Below are 17,228 nucleotides of genomic sequence, written 5' to 3'. Positions count from 1 at the left end.
TACTTTTTCCCTCAAAAATGAAATTGGTTTAGTGTGTCCTTATTACATAAAAAACAACTTTTTGAAGAAAAAATTGTAACATCGATAAATCTACTAATATATATGATGGTTTTGAAGAAAGGGTTCGAATCTCGCTCAGAACACTTGCATTTTTTTTTGTGTTGTTATATTAAATTTTAATGTTTCTATTATATTTTTTCGGATGTTTGCTTAATTCATAGAGTCATTCTGGTTCATTTTGACTATATAGTTTAAAAGTATATCATTTTATATGTATCAAAGAAAAAATAATGTATCGATTATTGTGTGCAATCCTATGACTTCCATACTATTGACTTACTTTCTGTTCATGTGTTTACATTTATTACATATATTCAAGGAACAACTGCCGTCAAACTGATGTAGGTGCCTATACATAACCAATAACACGAGAATTAATTCTATAGAAATGAAGTCTACATGCTGCGGGTGTAATGTACACATAACTTAAAATAAGGCCATTGTATACAAGTTTCAAAGCAACAAAAAACAATTTTCGAAACCTTTTTTGAACATTGGGTTATATGTAACAAATGCAGCCAACAACAATTTTGTCACCAATTCAAAAACTGTATAGATACTATAGTTCTGATTTTTTTACCACCATCCCTACACCGGTATACCTAAGTCATCAGAAAATAAAACAACACAACAGAACAAATCAGTTACACTACAAATAGTAATTGTAGGTAAAACATCAAGAAGCTGTTGCATCTGTATCAAAACGAAGGGCCGATTTGTTAAAATGACAGAAAAGGCAATATAACATGTGATAGTAACACAGGGTGATCTATGACCAACTGATGTAAGATGTTCTCCGGTTAAAATATATACATGTGTTATCTTATCTTATCTTATAGACGACAAATTCAGATATACATGTACATATATTCAGAATGAGAAAATCACTATTTGAATTTGTTCGATATTATTTGGCTCCTTGACAAGTTACGTGGTATGGCAACTTGCATAAAGGATGCTAATAATAAAATAAAATCAATATTAAAAAATCAATAGTCTTGGCCTTGTTTTTGTAGGAATACCTGTTCAAGGTATGAAAATAGATGATTTGACGTATTTTCATGTACTATAATTAACATCTATCGGGCTATTTAAAACATGATTTTACCTATCTTATCGAATGAAACAAATTGCCGGCAAATTGGCTCTACCCCTTTATAAAAATGACCACTATACACTAGAACTCACCATTAGGAATACTAACATATACTGGAATACTTAACTTACAAGTAAGAACACTAAAATGTAACAGAACATATGTATTAGAATAGAATTATAATGCACCAGAGCTTACAAGTATGAATTCAAAAATATACCAGATAGACCATGCAGGTAAAATGAATAAATATATAATAGACTGGAACATGTAGGTGAGAGCACAACAATATAGCATAAAAAAAGGTTTGTATGATAGATTAAGAAAATCCTGGAACAGTCAGGTATAGAAATGAAGAAAAAAAATATTAACAGAAACTTACAGGTAATAAGACACAAATGTACTGGAACATAGAATTTAGACTTTCAGATTATATATGGAGTGACTGAAAATTAGAATAGATTTTTTTTGTGAAAGCATGCACTAAGAAATAATTAGAATGAAGTATGTAATTTTATGAGTCGAATTAAATAGGTCCAGATAGTTATATATGCTTTAACTCCAGCAAAACGTACGTCCATGCATCAATGGCCTCAGTATGTTTTTAAGGGGGGGGGGGCTGTAATATGAGCAATGGAATAAAATGTGTCAATCGTGAATTAAATAACTGATCGATGGAATAATTGTTAGATGTTAAACATCCAGAAGGCAATATGTATTGCATCAATATTTTGAATAATTAACCAATTAGTCACTGTGGACAGAAACGGATTCACCGGAAGTAGAATAGAAATTCATCACAGAAATAATTGTATAAACCTCTCTCTCTCTCCCTCTTTCTGTTAGATACATTTCCTTTGGGTTGTCTGTTTCCTTCTTTCTAATTGAAGTGTACTTAAGACGAAAGGTCGGTCTTTTAGTACTCTGCTTATCATTTATTTTTTTTCGATTCATATTTTTTATGCCATATAGCTAGAGCTAGAAAATACACAAAATTTATTGCGTTCTATATGCATAGAGCCAAAACTATGGAAAGACACAATATATTTAGAACTATTTTACAATAAGAATGACCAAAAGCATGTTTTGATTTCTTTCCAAGAAAGCCGATTCAATAGCTTTAATAGTATGTAGTAGCTTTTCTGTTTGTCAATTTAATTGCCAATGAATTATATCAATATTATTGCGGATGACCACTTTCTATGAAAAATTCTTCCATTAGATATCTGCTGATTGATATTCTAGTCTCAATGGGAAAACGTTATTTATCTATTAGATCAGAAGGACTTTGGACTTGCTTTCAACAACTGCGAGTACTCTAAGATCAAATTGAGAATGGAAATGGGGAATGTGTCAAAGAGACAACAACCCGACCATAGAACAGCAGAAGGTCACCAACAGGTCTTCAATGCAGCGAGAAATTCCTGCACCCGGGGGCGTCCTTCAGCTGGCCCCTAAACAAATATATATATATATATATATATAATTTCGGTGATAATGAACGCCATACTAATCTCCAAATTGTACACAAGAAACAAAATATTAAAAATAATACAAGACTAACAAAGGCCAGAGGCTCCTGACTTGGGACCAGGCTCAAAAATGCGGCGGGGTTTAACATGTATATGAGATCTCAACCCTCCTCTATACCACTAGCCAATGTAGATAAGTAAACGCATAAAAATACTTACTTTAGTATTCAGTTCAAGAAAAGTCCGAGTCTGATGTCAGAAGATGTAACCAAAGAAAATAAACAAAATGACAATAATATATACATAAAATAAAAATAGACTACTAGACATGCCAGCTCCAGACTTCAATTAAACTGACCGAAAGATTATGTCTTCATCATATGAATATCAGTATGTTTTGTTTTCTTGCATTATTTTGTTAGTTTGGTTGTGTTTCGTGCAAATGTGATGAGTCAAGTCCTTTCTCACAGTTTGTTCTTTTAATGATCTGTTACACTTCTGTCACAATGCAGGGGGCAGAGCGCTCACATGAATGTTTAACCCCGTCACATTCTGTATATGCTTGTCCCAAGTATGTACCCTGTAGATCATTGGTTTGTCGTCTGGGTTGCTGTCTTCCATATTTGGTTTCGTTCAGTATATGAAGCATTAATCAGTCCTTTCGTTTTCTCAATTGTTTCATATTTTCTCATGCTAGTACTTTTTAATAGTTTAAACCAAGTGCGTTTTAGTTCATAGTTGAAAGCCGCATAATGACCTTTAGTTTTTTACATTACAATAATTTATAATAATGATAATAATGATAATGTACATAAAGAAATAAAAATTACTCTGTGCATGCAGCAGGTTTATTAAGCAAATCAAAGAGAAAAACATAAAACATACACTTTGTTAGATGCAAATACTGAAATAAAAATATAACAAAAATGACTTCCACAGAAAAGGGTCAATAAGGAATCTGGTTGTCCAAAATACTGTGGTGCAGTTTGGTCTCTGGTGGATAATTTTCTCATACTTTTTGTTGACAAATTTTAAAAGGGCCCCTTCTAAAATAAATATCGTTTGCTTGTATGGCCGTTGCATCGTTAGACCTTTCTATATTTGCTTATTTTATCCATGTGCACTTTAAGAAAATTGAATTCCATTACTTTACAATTCTACAGCGGAATTTCGTCAGTTGAAACTTCTCTATTGCCTCAGTACTAATGTCAGTGTTGCAAATAAATCACTTTTCAACCGAATAAAAATCATTGACATATCAAATTTTGTTTTTGTTTTGGAAAATTACATTTGAACGAAAATATACAATTTGTTGAATGACATGCATGTGTTTTTCAGTATTTATTCATTTTCTGCTATGCTTCAGAAGTAATCTATTTTATCACGAGCTGTTATATTTCAATACAAAATGTTTAATTACAAAGGAAATTCAATCATGTTGTTTCGTAATTATTTTGCCTGATAGAAAGAAGACAGCGCATGTGTCTAAGATTAAACAAAGTAATCATAAGTCGTCTAATTTCATTCTGCTATGCTCTCTGCATTAGAGGCTTGAGTGATATTTTTTTTATATAAGAGCGTTTCTCATTTGTTCAGACTATACAAACTTTGTAAGAACATTTGGTTTATATATACGATTATGTGTTGCCATACCTTTAGTATTAGGATCTCATTCGGAACGGTTAGGGGGGGGTGTCAATGCATGATTTAAACATAAATATGCAAGTTTAAGACAGTTAGCAAAACCAACAAGTGACTTACTAGACGTTTTAAGAGGCATTGCTCAATTCAGGTAGATTCACTGGATCCTGCCATCTTGGATGTACAAAAGCAATACGCAATCAGTCTCGTTCGTTGCCTTTAACTGCAAATTTTGAGACAGATTTACAATCAATGAGTAAGAATGTTTAATTATAATTGTTAAGCCACTTCAAACTGGGACTTACTCGTCAATGATCAAAGCCGTTTTTCGGTAAAACAGATGCAATGGTGTGATTGTCTTTAGATGTTTGTTGGAGAGGGAGAGTGAATTCTCTCTTGTAGGTTAAATAATGCTAACAACAAATAGTTCCACGGCAATGTTTGTGTTTCTTTCAAATATATACATTTTTATAGATTCTTTTGTCAAAGAGAAAACAACCCGACAAAAGAGCAGGCAACCAACGAACGAATCTTCAACAAAGCGAAATACTACCGCACCCAGAGTACGTTATATTGTTCCAGAAAAAGGGAATTGAAAATTGGATACTTGGGCAATGCATCTTATAAATTGCGTTAATAACAAATGCTGGCATTATGCTGCATTAGGACGATTTACGTTAATCAAATGGAGGAAAGCGTTTATAATATTATTAAAAAAAAAAAGGGAATCAAAAAATAAATGCATGGACAATGCCTCTATCTTGTGAATAAAGTTTATTACAAAAGCTACATTTGGAAGCATATTGCGTTCATCAAATGGAGGAAAGCATTTATAATATTATTCCAGAAAAGGAATTGAAAAATAAATACTTGGGCAATGCCTCTTCTAAATTACGCTTATAACAAATGCTGCTGTAGGAGACATATAGCGTTCATCAAATGGAGGAAAGCATTTATAAATTTGTTTTATCTTTAGTTAAGGAGAGTTTACTGGAATGATGGCGACAAATAAGTTACTAAGTGCTTAAATAGAGCTTAATCAAGCGCATTGATCGGAGTATCTTTTCAGAAACCAATTACGAAGTGTGAGAAGTCCGTATATCAATTTGAATGAAAATATCTCACTTCGTTGGCGATAAATCTTGTGGGGATTTCTTGATTACACAATACTTGTTTCTGTAATAAAAATGATATCTGTTCTCTTTTCCTTAGTATGAGTCTTCAATAAAGCTATATTTGGCATCATTTAGCTTTCAGTGAAATACTACAAAAAGCAAAGCGTGAAAAATGATAAATTTATACCAGAATACTGATAGCACTATTTTGAGATATCTTGCATCAATATTACACAATATAAAACTATCTGGAGTACATCTAAATTTGAAAACTGGTATAATTTTCTTCGGATATAGATAAATGCGAGTAATATGTACTGTAAACAAGACTAAAGGAAGTGTTATTAGCATATATTTTTGTGAATGTTTCACATATCGATAGTTTTAATAGCTATTAGTTATCCTTACATGTAAGCCTTTTGGTATCAGATAGAGAGTTGTCTCAATTGGGAATCATACCACGTCTTCTGATTTTATATTCTGTAAAATCCGAAATTATTGCGAGATTTTTATTCATGCGAATAATGCGACTGAGTGACGATCGCATTAATAAGAACTCGCATTTTGAGGTCTAACGCACATATATCGTAACGCAGATTTTCCTGAAATCTCATAATTATAATCTTTCTGTTTTGTCTCTCCTTTTTTTTGGACAAAATCCGCAATGATAAATGCACGCAATAATCTCCTAAATTTCAGTCAGTATCATCTTTAATTTTGTCGTCGTGAATATACGCTCTATTTTTATTTTATTTTTATTTCTTAAAATAGAAAAATATTACCCGTTCCATTTAGCAAGCTCAATCAGATGACAACTACTCAATTTTATAGAATATTTATGAATACGTATAATATTCATATTGACGTTATCCACTTATCATTGCATGCAAGAAAATATTAAGTTTAGACAATCAAATTTGCATTTTAGATTACTTAGTTTCACGGAGAAAATAGCATCTGAATCTTAGATTACTGGGTAAAAGAAAAGAATTTTTCACTTTAAATTAAGTTGATAATGGATTGTTGTTTAACCTCCAGGGGTGCTATTACTTTCTTTATCATGACGAGAATATTAATGTTATAGGCATATGGGCAATTCTTTGTACTAGACCGCAAGCTGAAACGCATTTTTAAATTGCTTTTCCACGCTAAGAAAGAACCAGTCTTTGCTCTTACTCCCAAATTGACGCGTGCTTAGTGGAGAAGCAGCAAATGGCAATTCTAAAGGCTTTAGTCTGGCCAAGGCGAGGATCGATCTTACAACTTCCCGCTCTGGAGGCGAGCACCCTACCAAGAAATCTCTGATGCGGGACTTTTCACTTTAAATTATTTATCCCTAAAACTAAACTTAAATTTCCACCAGAACCCTGCGACTAAACGTTTACAACTATATACAACAATATGTTCTAAAGTGTCTTTTCGTGGGTTTGTTTTTAACATGCAAAATGTAAATAATCGATCCATTTATCATGACCGTAAATTGACGCTTATATTTATCTAGTTCATATTAATGACAATATCCTATTCATTTGTTCTATCAATGGCCGAGGTAATATGCAATAAATAGGTCTACAACACGTTTAAAAATACTATTGAATTGTCATCTGCTGATAATTATCTTATTGAAAAACGTCATCAGTTTAAGATTTAGTCAGATTTTACTAAGATGTCACAATTAACGGTCTTCTTTTGGTTTCGTGGGATTGCGAAACAAAAATTTGCAGATTTAACCCTGAATCAACAATTTAACTATGGACTGAAGTCCGACGTCCCAATGCCACTTAAATACCCCGAAAAGACAAACAGACGTCAGTGCAACGGATTATGTTAGATCAAAGTTGTTTTAGACATGTGGGTAATGTAAGCTTACTTTGGTTTCGTATAAACAAACCTACAGATTTTAGTCTTATAATGAACTTGAATTGGTTTTTTATACATGGTGTATCTTTCGTTAGTTTTTTTTTTTTTTTTAAACTGGGCGTTCGCTTAGCTATATGAGAATGTGTAACACCGGATCTTATGTCCTTTTAATACGAACAATTAAGTCGCTTAGCAGTATAATCATTATCGCCATCTTCTAATATCAGAATATACCAATCGATTTGTTGTTTGTGTTTGTGTTTTAAGAGGGTGTCCATGGAAAAACCAGGCAGTAGATGGCACATGACATATTTTGTTTTCAATTTTTTTCATTTATTTCATATCACAAATTCATTCTTTCTCAAAGTTAATTTTGTTTTTTATTAACTGCAACAAATAAAGAGTAAAAAAATACATAGAAAGCACTTAAAATTCATTGAAAAGTGGAGACAACTCTTCATTTTGTACAAAATTTTGTTGCGTTGTTAGTGAACTTGAAAATCATTTTCTGAGCCATCCACTGTTGATTCAAAAATATCTTTGACATATATATCCTTTGGTTGATATAAACATTGCATTGCAACCAAAAATTCAGTGGGAAAAAAATTATGTTGTGCCACCCATATCATAGGATTTGCCTGATATTTACTTGGACAGCCTCTTAATATGTCTGTTGGATATTATTTGCTCAGTTTATTTGGTAAACGTTCTCTATACAATTAATCAATTTATTTATTTTTTTATTGCAGATAAGAGTACACTCGATGACACTGCTCATTCGCTGTATGGATTAAAGAAGATAGCATCTAACTACGAATGCATACCCTCTTTATTAGATGGGTTGGCAGATTACATCCGTATTATTCTTACACTAACTGATAATGTAGACTGTCCCGCCATTGATAAAGCAATCAACGAGTTAATGAATCAAGTTTTACAGGTATTTTATCACGGAAATTTATTGAATCTGAATCTTGCTCTATTATACGTAATTATACATTATGAGAATATGAAACAAATCCATAAACGGCGTAACAGCTGCATTATGGTAGAGCCACTGCTTAATGTTTTGGTATTTTTTTACGTTTCTGATTTGACCAAACGTTTTTTGCGAAGATGTTGAATAGGCACAAGAAATGTGTTTAGCCATGTACTTTTCCATTCGGTAACAAAACCCACGAGTAATAGATGTGTCAGTTTGGCTGTGCGGGATGTATAAATATACAGCCACCTCTAGTCACAATAGGGACGTAAGCCGATACCTCTTGTATGGAGAGTGTCAAACCAAGTTTTAAGAACCCTTGCAACTATATATATATATAGTGGCATGTTGCAAAGCAAAATGTCTATTCTTTTCGATTGCCAATTCAATTGCCGCCCTTGATTCCAGTCAACGGCCACTTTCCAGAAACTATCCCTATAAGATTTGGTGTTTATACTTTCTAGTCCGTAACTTGCATGAAATATTTGTCAATACTAAATGTTTAAGCAAATATCTACCAATCATTATCACAATCGTGATCCTCGTCATCATAACCAACAACATCTTTCTTCTCAGTCTCTTTACTTAGCTTTTCGACATTTTATAAACATCTTCTCTTGGACATGTTGTGTCCATGCACAATTTCTTGTTTTCCTTAATCTGTTTCCTTCTTTATTTTTTATCATGTCCCAGCCCTAGGCGAAGGCGACATTAAATGTTACCTGACTTGAACGTTCGCTTATCCGTCCTTCCGTCTTTCCGTCTTTTAGTTATTCCGTTTTTTCGTCCTTCATATTTTCGTTTCCGCACTCTAACTAAGTTTGTCTATTGCAATTGCAATGGAATTCATACACATTGCTAAGAATTGCAACACGTAGAGAGACTTTAAATTTTGGCAATGAGTAATTTACCTTTCTAGAGAAATGTCCCGTTTTAACTTGGAAAATTGCAAAGCTTGAGCGGGGGCAATAGTGTCCTCAGATACATTCTTCTTCCCTCAACTTATGTTTTTGTTTTTGTTTTTTTTTAAATTATTTTTATTACATTTTTATCATATGGTTTTCTCTCTCCCTAGACAATCTGAAAAACTGCTACTATAAGCTTGAAATTGTTTCCAGTTTAGTTTTCCTGTTTTTTGTTGAGAAATTGCATCTTGGAAAGCTACAAATTACAACAACACTTCCAAACGCCATGTGACAATTTAATTGCAGATAAAACTGGAAACATTTGACTGAGTACAGCAATCTTATTCAAAGACTTGTCAAAACAATTTTCCAAATAAAATATCATGCAGAAAATTTAATCAACATTTACATAACTCAATCTAGTGCTTTGTACATTAACCCTGCATGGTTTTTTTTTCTATTCTATGGTTACTTATTTGGTATCTATGGAAGCGTATTTGCATTACACTGATGCATGCTAATATTTCGTGTTCAGTCAAATGTCCTTGGAACAGATTCAAGGTCGAAGCTGTTTTAACTCAATTCTCCGAAACTTATACGACAGGGAATGATTTATGCTACGTTTGTCCTTCAGAGATTTCTTTTGACAGGGAATCTTTCAACTATTTAATTTTCCCACAGCTATTTACAAAAAATAAACTGCTTTGTAATATTTCTCAATAATGTGATAACCACGTTATGTAAGACTGAAACATACAAACACATTATCACTGATATTCTCCTCAGAATGAATGCCAACCAAATAACACTAGTCTTCAATTCTGAGCGACAATCTATAATGATTTTTATATTGTAACTATTCCCAGGTGCTGTATAACATTTTGGAGATTTTGTAATAGTCTTTTTCAAAGAGTGACCGTTACCTCATGTGCACCATTTAATTGTTTGGCTGAAGTGTTTTAAAGTTAAGGAAATATAAGTGCATGATAATTTGATAAAATGCATTATTCTGAAGTAGTCAATATACGCATGTGCAAAAACAAATTTTATTGGATTTAGAGCATGGGTTTGTTCACAAAGCGAAAGAAGCACGAGTCGTATTAGAATTATTTTAGAAACTCCTGTTGTCAGTTTGGTTAATGTCCTTTAGGTTTTTTTTATCTGGTTTATTTAATTTCAATTTGTACTTTTGAAAAAGCAGTATGTATATGAAATCCGACCAAAAATAAAAATTAGGCTACTTCAGAGCCATAGATATAGATTATTTTATAAACCGGTGTCTTGTTAATTTATATCGGGTTACTGAAAAGACCCCACAACAGGTAGAGTCTGTATTGGTATGGGTCAATTCTAGTCGATCTTGTAATTTTTGGGTAATTTTATCTCAATTCTTTATCCCCTCCCCAATTTTAATCTTTCTTATATTTATCTAACTATTTTCTCTCCAGTACCACGTTTTCTCAGTGTTCTCTTTTTGTATTATTCCTCCACTATCTTGGAGACTGTGACACATGGAAATACCACAGGCACTTGTTTCAGAAAAAAATTCTTATATATCATCGTGTAACTATATAGGCACTGGCTACGGTTACATGGAAATGTAACAATAATAAAAATATTATTGTTACATTGGAGACTAATTGCCGGAATGCAAAGTTGGGTAAGGAACCGATTAATTACTAATGTAACAATAATTATTGAGGCTACGGTTACATTGCGTTATTGTTACATGAAAAACAGCAATGTAAGCTAGATTATTAAACTTGTTATTAAACTTAAATCTTCTATATAGTTTTGTTGCTTAATTCATTCATGTCTACTAAATAATACTTGTTATAATAATAAATAATAAATATTATTATTCAACAAATGGTGTTTAAATAGTTTTAAGTATTAATGGATTTGATGTTCTTAAAGATACTACTTCAAATTAGTAGTGTCAAAGGCGAAACATATAGTTCAATGGTTTGTTGTTGAAAACTCGGGCTGAGAAAACTGTTCACTTAAGTATTTAACTGCACACCTACTCGTATTACTGTCATTATACTTTGAACAAAAGATGAAGAGATTCCTATTACCAATTTTGTCAAGTTGGGTGAAAAATTTAAAACTTGCATGGGATGCGTTTGAAACGAAACTGAAACAATATCAAGACACAAATTTCATACAGCTATACAAACGCACTTACCAAAAATTGATACATCAAACGCAAAGTTTGCTAACTGTGAACTAACACTGTGAACTTCTGTATACATGTATAAAATTGAGAATGGAAATGGGGAATGTGTCAAAGCGACAACAACCCGAACATAGAGCAGACAACAGCCGAAGGTCACCAATGGGTCTTCAATGTAGCGAGAAACTCCCGCACCCGTCGGAGGCGTCCTCCAGCTGGCCCCTAAACAAATATGTGTACTAGTTCCGTGATAATGGACGTCATACTAAACTCCGAATTATGCACAAGAAAGTAACATTAAAAAATCATACAAGACTTACAAAGGCCATGCAAAGGATCCTGATTTGAGAAAGGCGCAAATTGCGGCGGGGTTAAACATGTTTATGAGATCTCAACCCTCCCCTATACCTCTAGCCAATGTAGAAAAAATAAACGCACAACACTACGCATAGTAAAACTCACCCGTTTAAGAGATGTCCGAGTCCGATTTCAGAATCCATGGAGGACGTACCATAAAAAAAAATAAAAAAATTGTATGTTATACTTGTATGTATTGAAAATATAAGATAATGTCTTCAACTTTTATTATTTAGTACATATATTACTAGTCCAATCGAACATTGCTGTTTTTCATGTAACAATAACGCAATGTAACCGTAGCCTCAATAATTATTGTTACATTCGTAATTAATCGGTTCCTTATCCAACCATGCATTCCGGCTTTTAGTCCCCAATGTAACAATAATATTTTTATTATTGTTACATTTCCATGTAACCGTAGCCAGTGCCAACTATATATATATATATATATACCTTAATCAAGAATTTTTTTCTAAGACAAGTGCCTGTAGGAAATACAACGTAATACGTCCACTGATGTTCTTCAATTATGGACTGAAACACCATATAATCGTCCGGGGGATAGTTATTAATAAAATATAGATCCTAGTAGAATTAAAAGCATTGGTAAACTTGGGTAAGGGCATTGTTTCCGGAATTTCCTCCGTCAATTGTACTGTTTTATAATATTTTCTTATCTTCCGGAAACTATTAAAAGAAAAAAAAAAGGTTGTAACCGTCTGGAAAAGAGACAATTCCATTGATATAATCTATCACTTATGTATAACAGACCTACACAAAGTACAAATATGTAATAACTTAAATCATTGGTAAAAAATGGTCCTTTTGGAATAGACCCTCCCCCTCTTTCATATTTTATTATGTGAATGTAGATTAATTTGTTTAAAGTAAATCTTATATAGGTGTTTTTGCTTTTTTGATATTAAAATAGCACAAGGCAGGAAAGAAAGATAGAAATTTAAAATATAGTAATCTGCTTACCTCCAGCACATTTTATGTACCATAATCCATATCTTTTTCATAGAATCTTCAAAAAGGCTATGCAAAGTTTTTGTAAAAAGTTTATCCGATTAAGTTTTACTCAAATTACTGTCTATGTTATCCTATAGACATGATTATGAGGAATTACTAAACAAGCCCCTATGGGTGTTGGACTTGGAGATAGAAACTGTAAATATAAAAAAATAATCTGCTGTGCAAGATCTACAAGAAATTAGAATACCAATATGATGGGGACCCTTGATAAGTTGTGAGACATGTAAATTGTGTAAACATGGTGAAGAGCAGTGAAGATTTTTGTCCAATCCAGCACTTTGCTCGAACATCAACTATAATTTACAAACAATGGCATGACTTAAATTTTTGTGAATTAGTCGAGTTCTTTAATGTTATTTAAACCACACATTTTAAAATATGGTTGAGTTCTTTTCCTTTTTTGGCATTGAAGTTAATAATTTCTGTTTCTAGAATTGTAAAATTATACATGTAAGGCCTTATTCGCCTAAAAAAATACAAATGTAGCATGTTATTTTAATACCAATCTTATCTCAGAACTAGCAATAACTTACTAAATGTATAAAATGCTGACACGACCCATTTTATATGACTTGACCTTAATACACTTTAAATTTTAATTCCTGGACCAGTTAGTGATTTCCATTCTAGAACAAGCTCCTGTAATGTGATTTTATCTTTGTTCCTTGCAACTATTGATTACATATTGAACCTTTTAAATTGATGTACTTATAATTAGGATATTTGATTTCATAGGGAAATGAATTGTAAGAATTATTTATCATAGTTGGTTTATCATGTTTTCATTTTAATCTAAAAGATAGATTCTGTCATCTGAATCTAAATCTTATCACTGATAGTTCCAGGAATTAAAAATGGAGTGCAGTGCACTGATCAATTAACTTGTTGGGGTTAAAATTGAAGAAAAATGCACTAAAAACAAAAACATTCAACCATTCTGAGAAGATTGTATACCTACTGGATCCACTGATTCAATATAAAACAATTTGATTCAATATAAATTCAATGTGAAAAGAATGGTTTCTCATTCATTTAAATGTGATAACAACCTGGGTGACTTATGATACAATCATTCATTTATTAAAACCTATTTTTTGAATCTATTCAGTTAATGTACATTGTCAATGATAAAATCAAAATTTTCATTTAACAAATGGATCTCTGGGTTAATTTATATAAAAAAATGTCCAAATCATAGCCCATCTTAACAAATTTGCTGAAGTTGAACCTTTGCCAAAAATATTTTTTAAGAGGGTCATACATCATGTACATTAGGATTGGGTATGGTTGTATGTGTGCATAAGAGTGTAATTACATGATGAATGAAAACTTAAATTCAAGACTGAATAATGGATTTCTGTACCCTTTATAGCTGACTATGCAGTCAAGGTTTTACTCATTGTTCAAGGTCGTACAGTGACCAGTAGATGTTAACCTACTACTGTGGATTCATTATTATTCGTTGGATACCAATTTTCGTGGATTTCGTGGGCACAGTCAAACCACGAAATTAAATATTCAACGAATGATAATTTTTCTATAGGTTTGTATGCAGACTTCAGCAAAACCACGAAATTAAATATCCATGAATATGCTAGTTTTTCTTAATCCACGAAAATTGGTATCCACGAAAATAAATGAATCCACAGTATATAAGTTGGTCTCTGTTGGAGAGTTGTCTCACTGGCAATTATATCTTTTCTTTTTTTTTTATATTTCTGCCTGATAGATTGAAACACACTGAATATCATGAATAATATATGTTTTAACATGTAAATGTAGAATACAAACTTGCAAATTTATTGGTTGATAGTTTGCTTTCAATTTGGAGATGTTAATGATAAAAAAAAATACCAGAAAATTGTATAAAAAAGATTTAATGCACCATTAACTACAATAAATATTTATTTTGAATTATTACACTGTTTTTTTATAGAATTTTAATTCCAGTTTTATACCCCAAAAAAAAAACCAGTTTTTAATCTATTCACACTATCATTTAGTAGTGTTTTCATGCCTGCCTGCTAAGAGCTCTCATCCTTTGGTAAACAAGATATTTGTTTATAATTATTTAGAAATAACAGTGGCATCATTGTAAGTTAGAAGTTAAAATACATTGTAATTTGCCGAATTATATCTGGAAAATATCTTTTCCATGATCAACTACCTTGCAGAAAGTACCTATTTTATTATTTGTTAATTTTGTTCTTGTTCTGAATATGGATAAAACATTTGCCACTGGACATTTAAACATGCAACAACTAGGGCATCAGACTTCAGAAATGCTGGATGTATGAATACCCTAAGCAACATTTCTTCAGGATAGGGACGCTAATTCTGAGACCCTAGATGCCAAGCTGTCGAAAATTTTAAAGACTCTTACAGCAACAGTGAGTGTTTGAGGGGTTGAGAGGTTTTCTGTTGCAAGTCAAATTCCCACCCCTATACAACATACCCTCTTTTTTCCAGTGACTTACAAATTTCTCATTTTTCATTGCTGTCAACCCATTTTGCAGAAATCATGTCAGATTTATTGTTTATTTGTTCTTTTCCTGAATATATACATTTAGTTATTTGCTATCAGATGAAAGGTAAACACCTATTAAATGAACCACTCAATCAAACACGATTAATTTGAAATAATTGGTACACATGGACATGATGGATACTAGGTCACTAGAATTAAACAATTAAAAAATAAATAAACCAGCCAAGTAGACAATTTGTGGGCCCTATCTTTTCCTTTTGTGTTTCTTAAGGTACACACATTAATCAAATTTACCATGGGGAGATCAAGGGAAAGGAGATTTATGTAAATTCAAAAATTATTCCAAGGTTTTTATGAATGCGAATAGTGTTAGTGGATAAAGGTTGCAATAACAAAAACTTACATTATGATATCTCATACTTGTATCTGTATTCAGATTTTGCCGTTATCGCAATAATTCATCTTGCATTTTAGTCATGTCATCCAAAGTTTCAATAATAAACACTTGCACTAATTTCTGAATTTACAATATGCAGCTGAAACATTATATGGGATTGAGTTTTATAAACTTAACATGCTTTCTTTGAAGCATGGAACACTAGACATGCTAGAGGACAAATGATTTATAATTTTTTCTTTTTGAATTGCACAAAAAATTGAAACTTTTATGTTTGTTTAAAAATTGCAGTCTTTACAGTGATAAAACTCAAAATAAATACAGAATTCCCCCAAGGATGAGAAGATTAATCTCTGGAATGGAATGTAAACGGAAGATTTGGATGATACATCACTTAAATGTTCAATTTAGTTTGATATTCATTAAATGATGAAATGCTGGATAAAATATTCAATAGTGATGGAGAAAAACAAAGGATTATATGGTGCATAGAAAATTAAAGAGTTGAGGGCCTCAATACTTTAATAGGATGTGAATCAATAATTGACCCTAACAGAAATTCATCAAATTCTCACTGAAATTATAACAAACAGAGATATAGGGTGTTCGGCAATCCAATTAGACAGCAACCCAATGACAAACAAAATAGTCATCTATAGGTCAGCACACAAATAATAAAAAATGTATATACTGCTCTTCTTTTGGGTTGTTGTCTCTTTGTCTGATTGACATTCAAATGTATATCCCCAATTTCTATTCTATTTTATTTACTGGTATGTCAAGCTCTACATGCCCAAAATATTTTTATGGTTTTGTTTTATTTTCAGACTTGCTATGAACAGCTGCAGAAAAATGAGTGCCTGGACGGGAAATATAAAATTTTTGTACAGCTTTCAAAATTATTACAAACCTCGTTGGAAATTCTCAAAGGGGGACAATCTTTACACTTCACTGCTCTCAGTATCATTAATCGTGTCATGGATATATGTATTGTACATAAGAATTATGAAATATCTGCCATTTATTCACCAACTGTTGATTATGTAAATATTTCTGGTATTGATGTCCAGAGAAGTCCGAAACATTCATCGTGTCCTACTGGTGTAAATATTCCAGATGAACCCAGCAATCATTCAAGTAGTGCTTTTACTAGAATATCATCATCAGCGCATTGTAAAAAATCAAACTCCAGTTCAAATGAGAACAGTCAGGAAAAGTCAGATGACGATGTTGAATGTAAAAAGTCATCCAATATTAAAAGACTACCACTGACTATCTTAACTCAAACAGATCCAAGTCAGATACTCAGTGTGTTACACAACAACATTACAATGCATAAGAGAATCATAGGTACTCGTCAAAAGTGTACTCCAAGTACTAGATGGCGACACTGTACTCATCACTGTCTTCAGATTCTTAGTGCTAGGATTTTGGCCATTATGAGTCATGGACATCAAGTTCAGAATCGTATTGTAGCAGATGGACATTTGAAGACTTTGGTGGAAGCCTTAGATCCAAACCATGATCCTGTAGGGTTAAAAAAAATCTATGTATAATTTTTCTGGTTTCTGATTGACACTCATCCTCCAAAACATCAAGACTAAACCAGTTAAATGTATATCATGTATATGTTGAAAAATG

At 32.2% G+C, this 17,228-nt stretch overlaps 1 protein-coding gene across 4 annotated transcripts in view; it reads left to right on the top strand.

Moving 5' to 3' along the window:
* LOC143072991 (1-phosphatidylinositol 4,5-bisphosphate phosphodiesterase epsilon-1-like) overlaps nucleotides 1-17,228 on the top strand; it is a 139,184-nt gene that overhangs the window by 43,722 nt on the left and 78,234 nt on the right. For 3 of the 4 annotated variants that reach the window (XM_076248195.1, XM_076248197.1, XM_076248198.1), the window contains exons 3-4: nucleotides 7,994-8,184; nucleotides 16,415-17,116. In XM_076248195.1, the coding sequence (XP_076104310.1) occupies nucleotides 7,994-8,184; nucleotides 16,415-17,116 (893 nt within the window). Of the gene's footprint in view, nucleotides 1-7,993; nucleotides 8,185-14,910; nucleotides 15,093-16,414; nucleotides 17,117-17,228 lie in introns of those variants that run through there. The other variant, XM_076248199.1, reaches the window with a different exon arrangement.

Source organism: Mytilus galloprovincialis, chromosome 4, assembly GCF_965363235.1.
Source record: "Mytilus galloprovincialis chromosome 4, xbMytGall1.hap1.1, whole genome shotgun sequence".
Lineage (NCBI taxonomy): Eukaryota > Metazoa > Mollusca > Bivalvia > Mytilida > Mytilidae > Mytilus > Mytilus galloprovincialis.
Note: the sequence above shows the minus strand (reverse complement) of the source record. Positions and strands in the feature narration are given on the sequence as shown.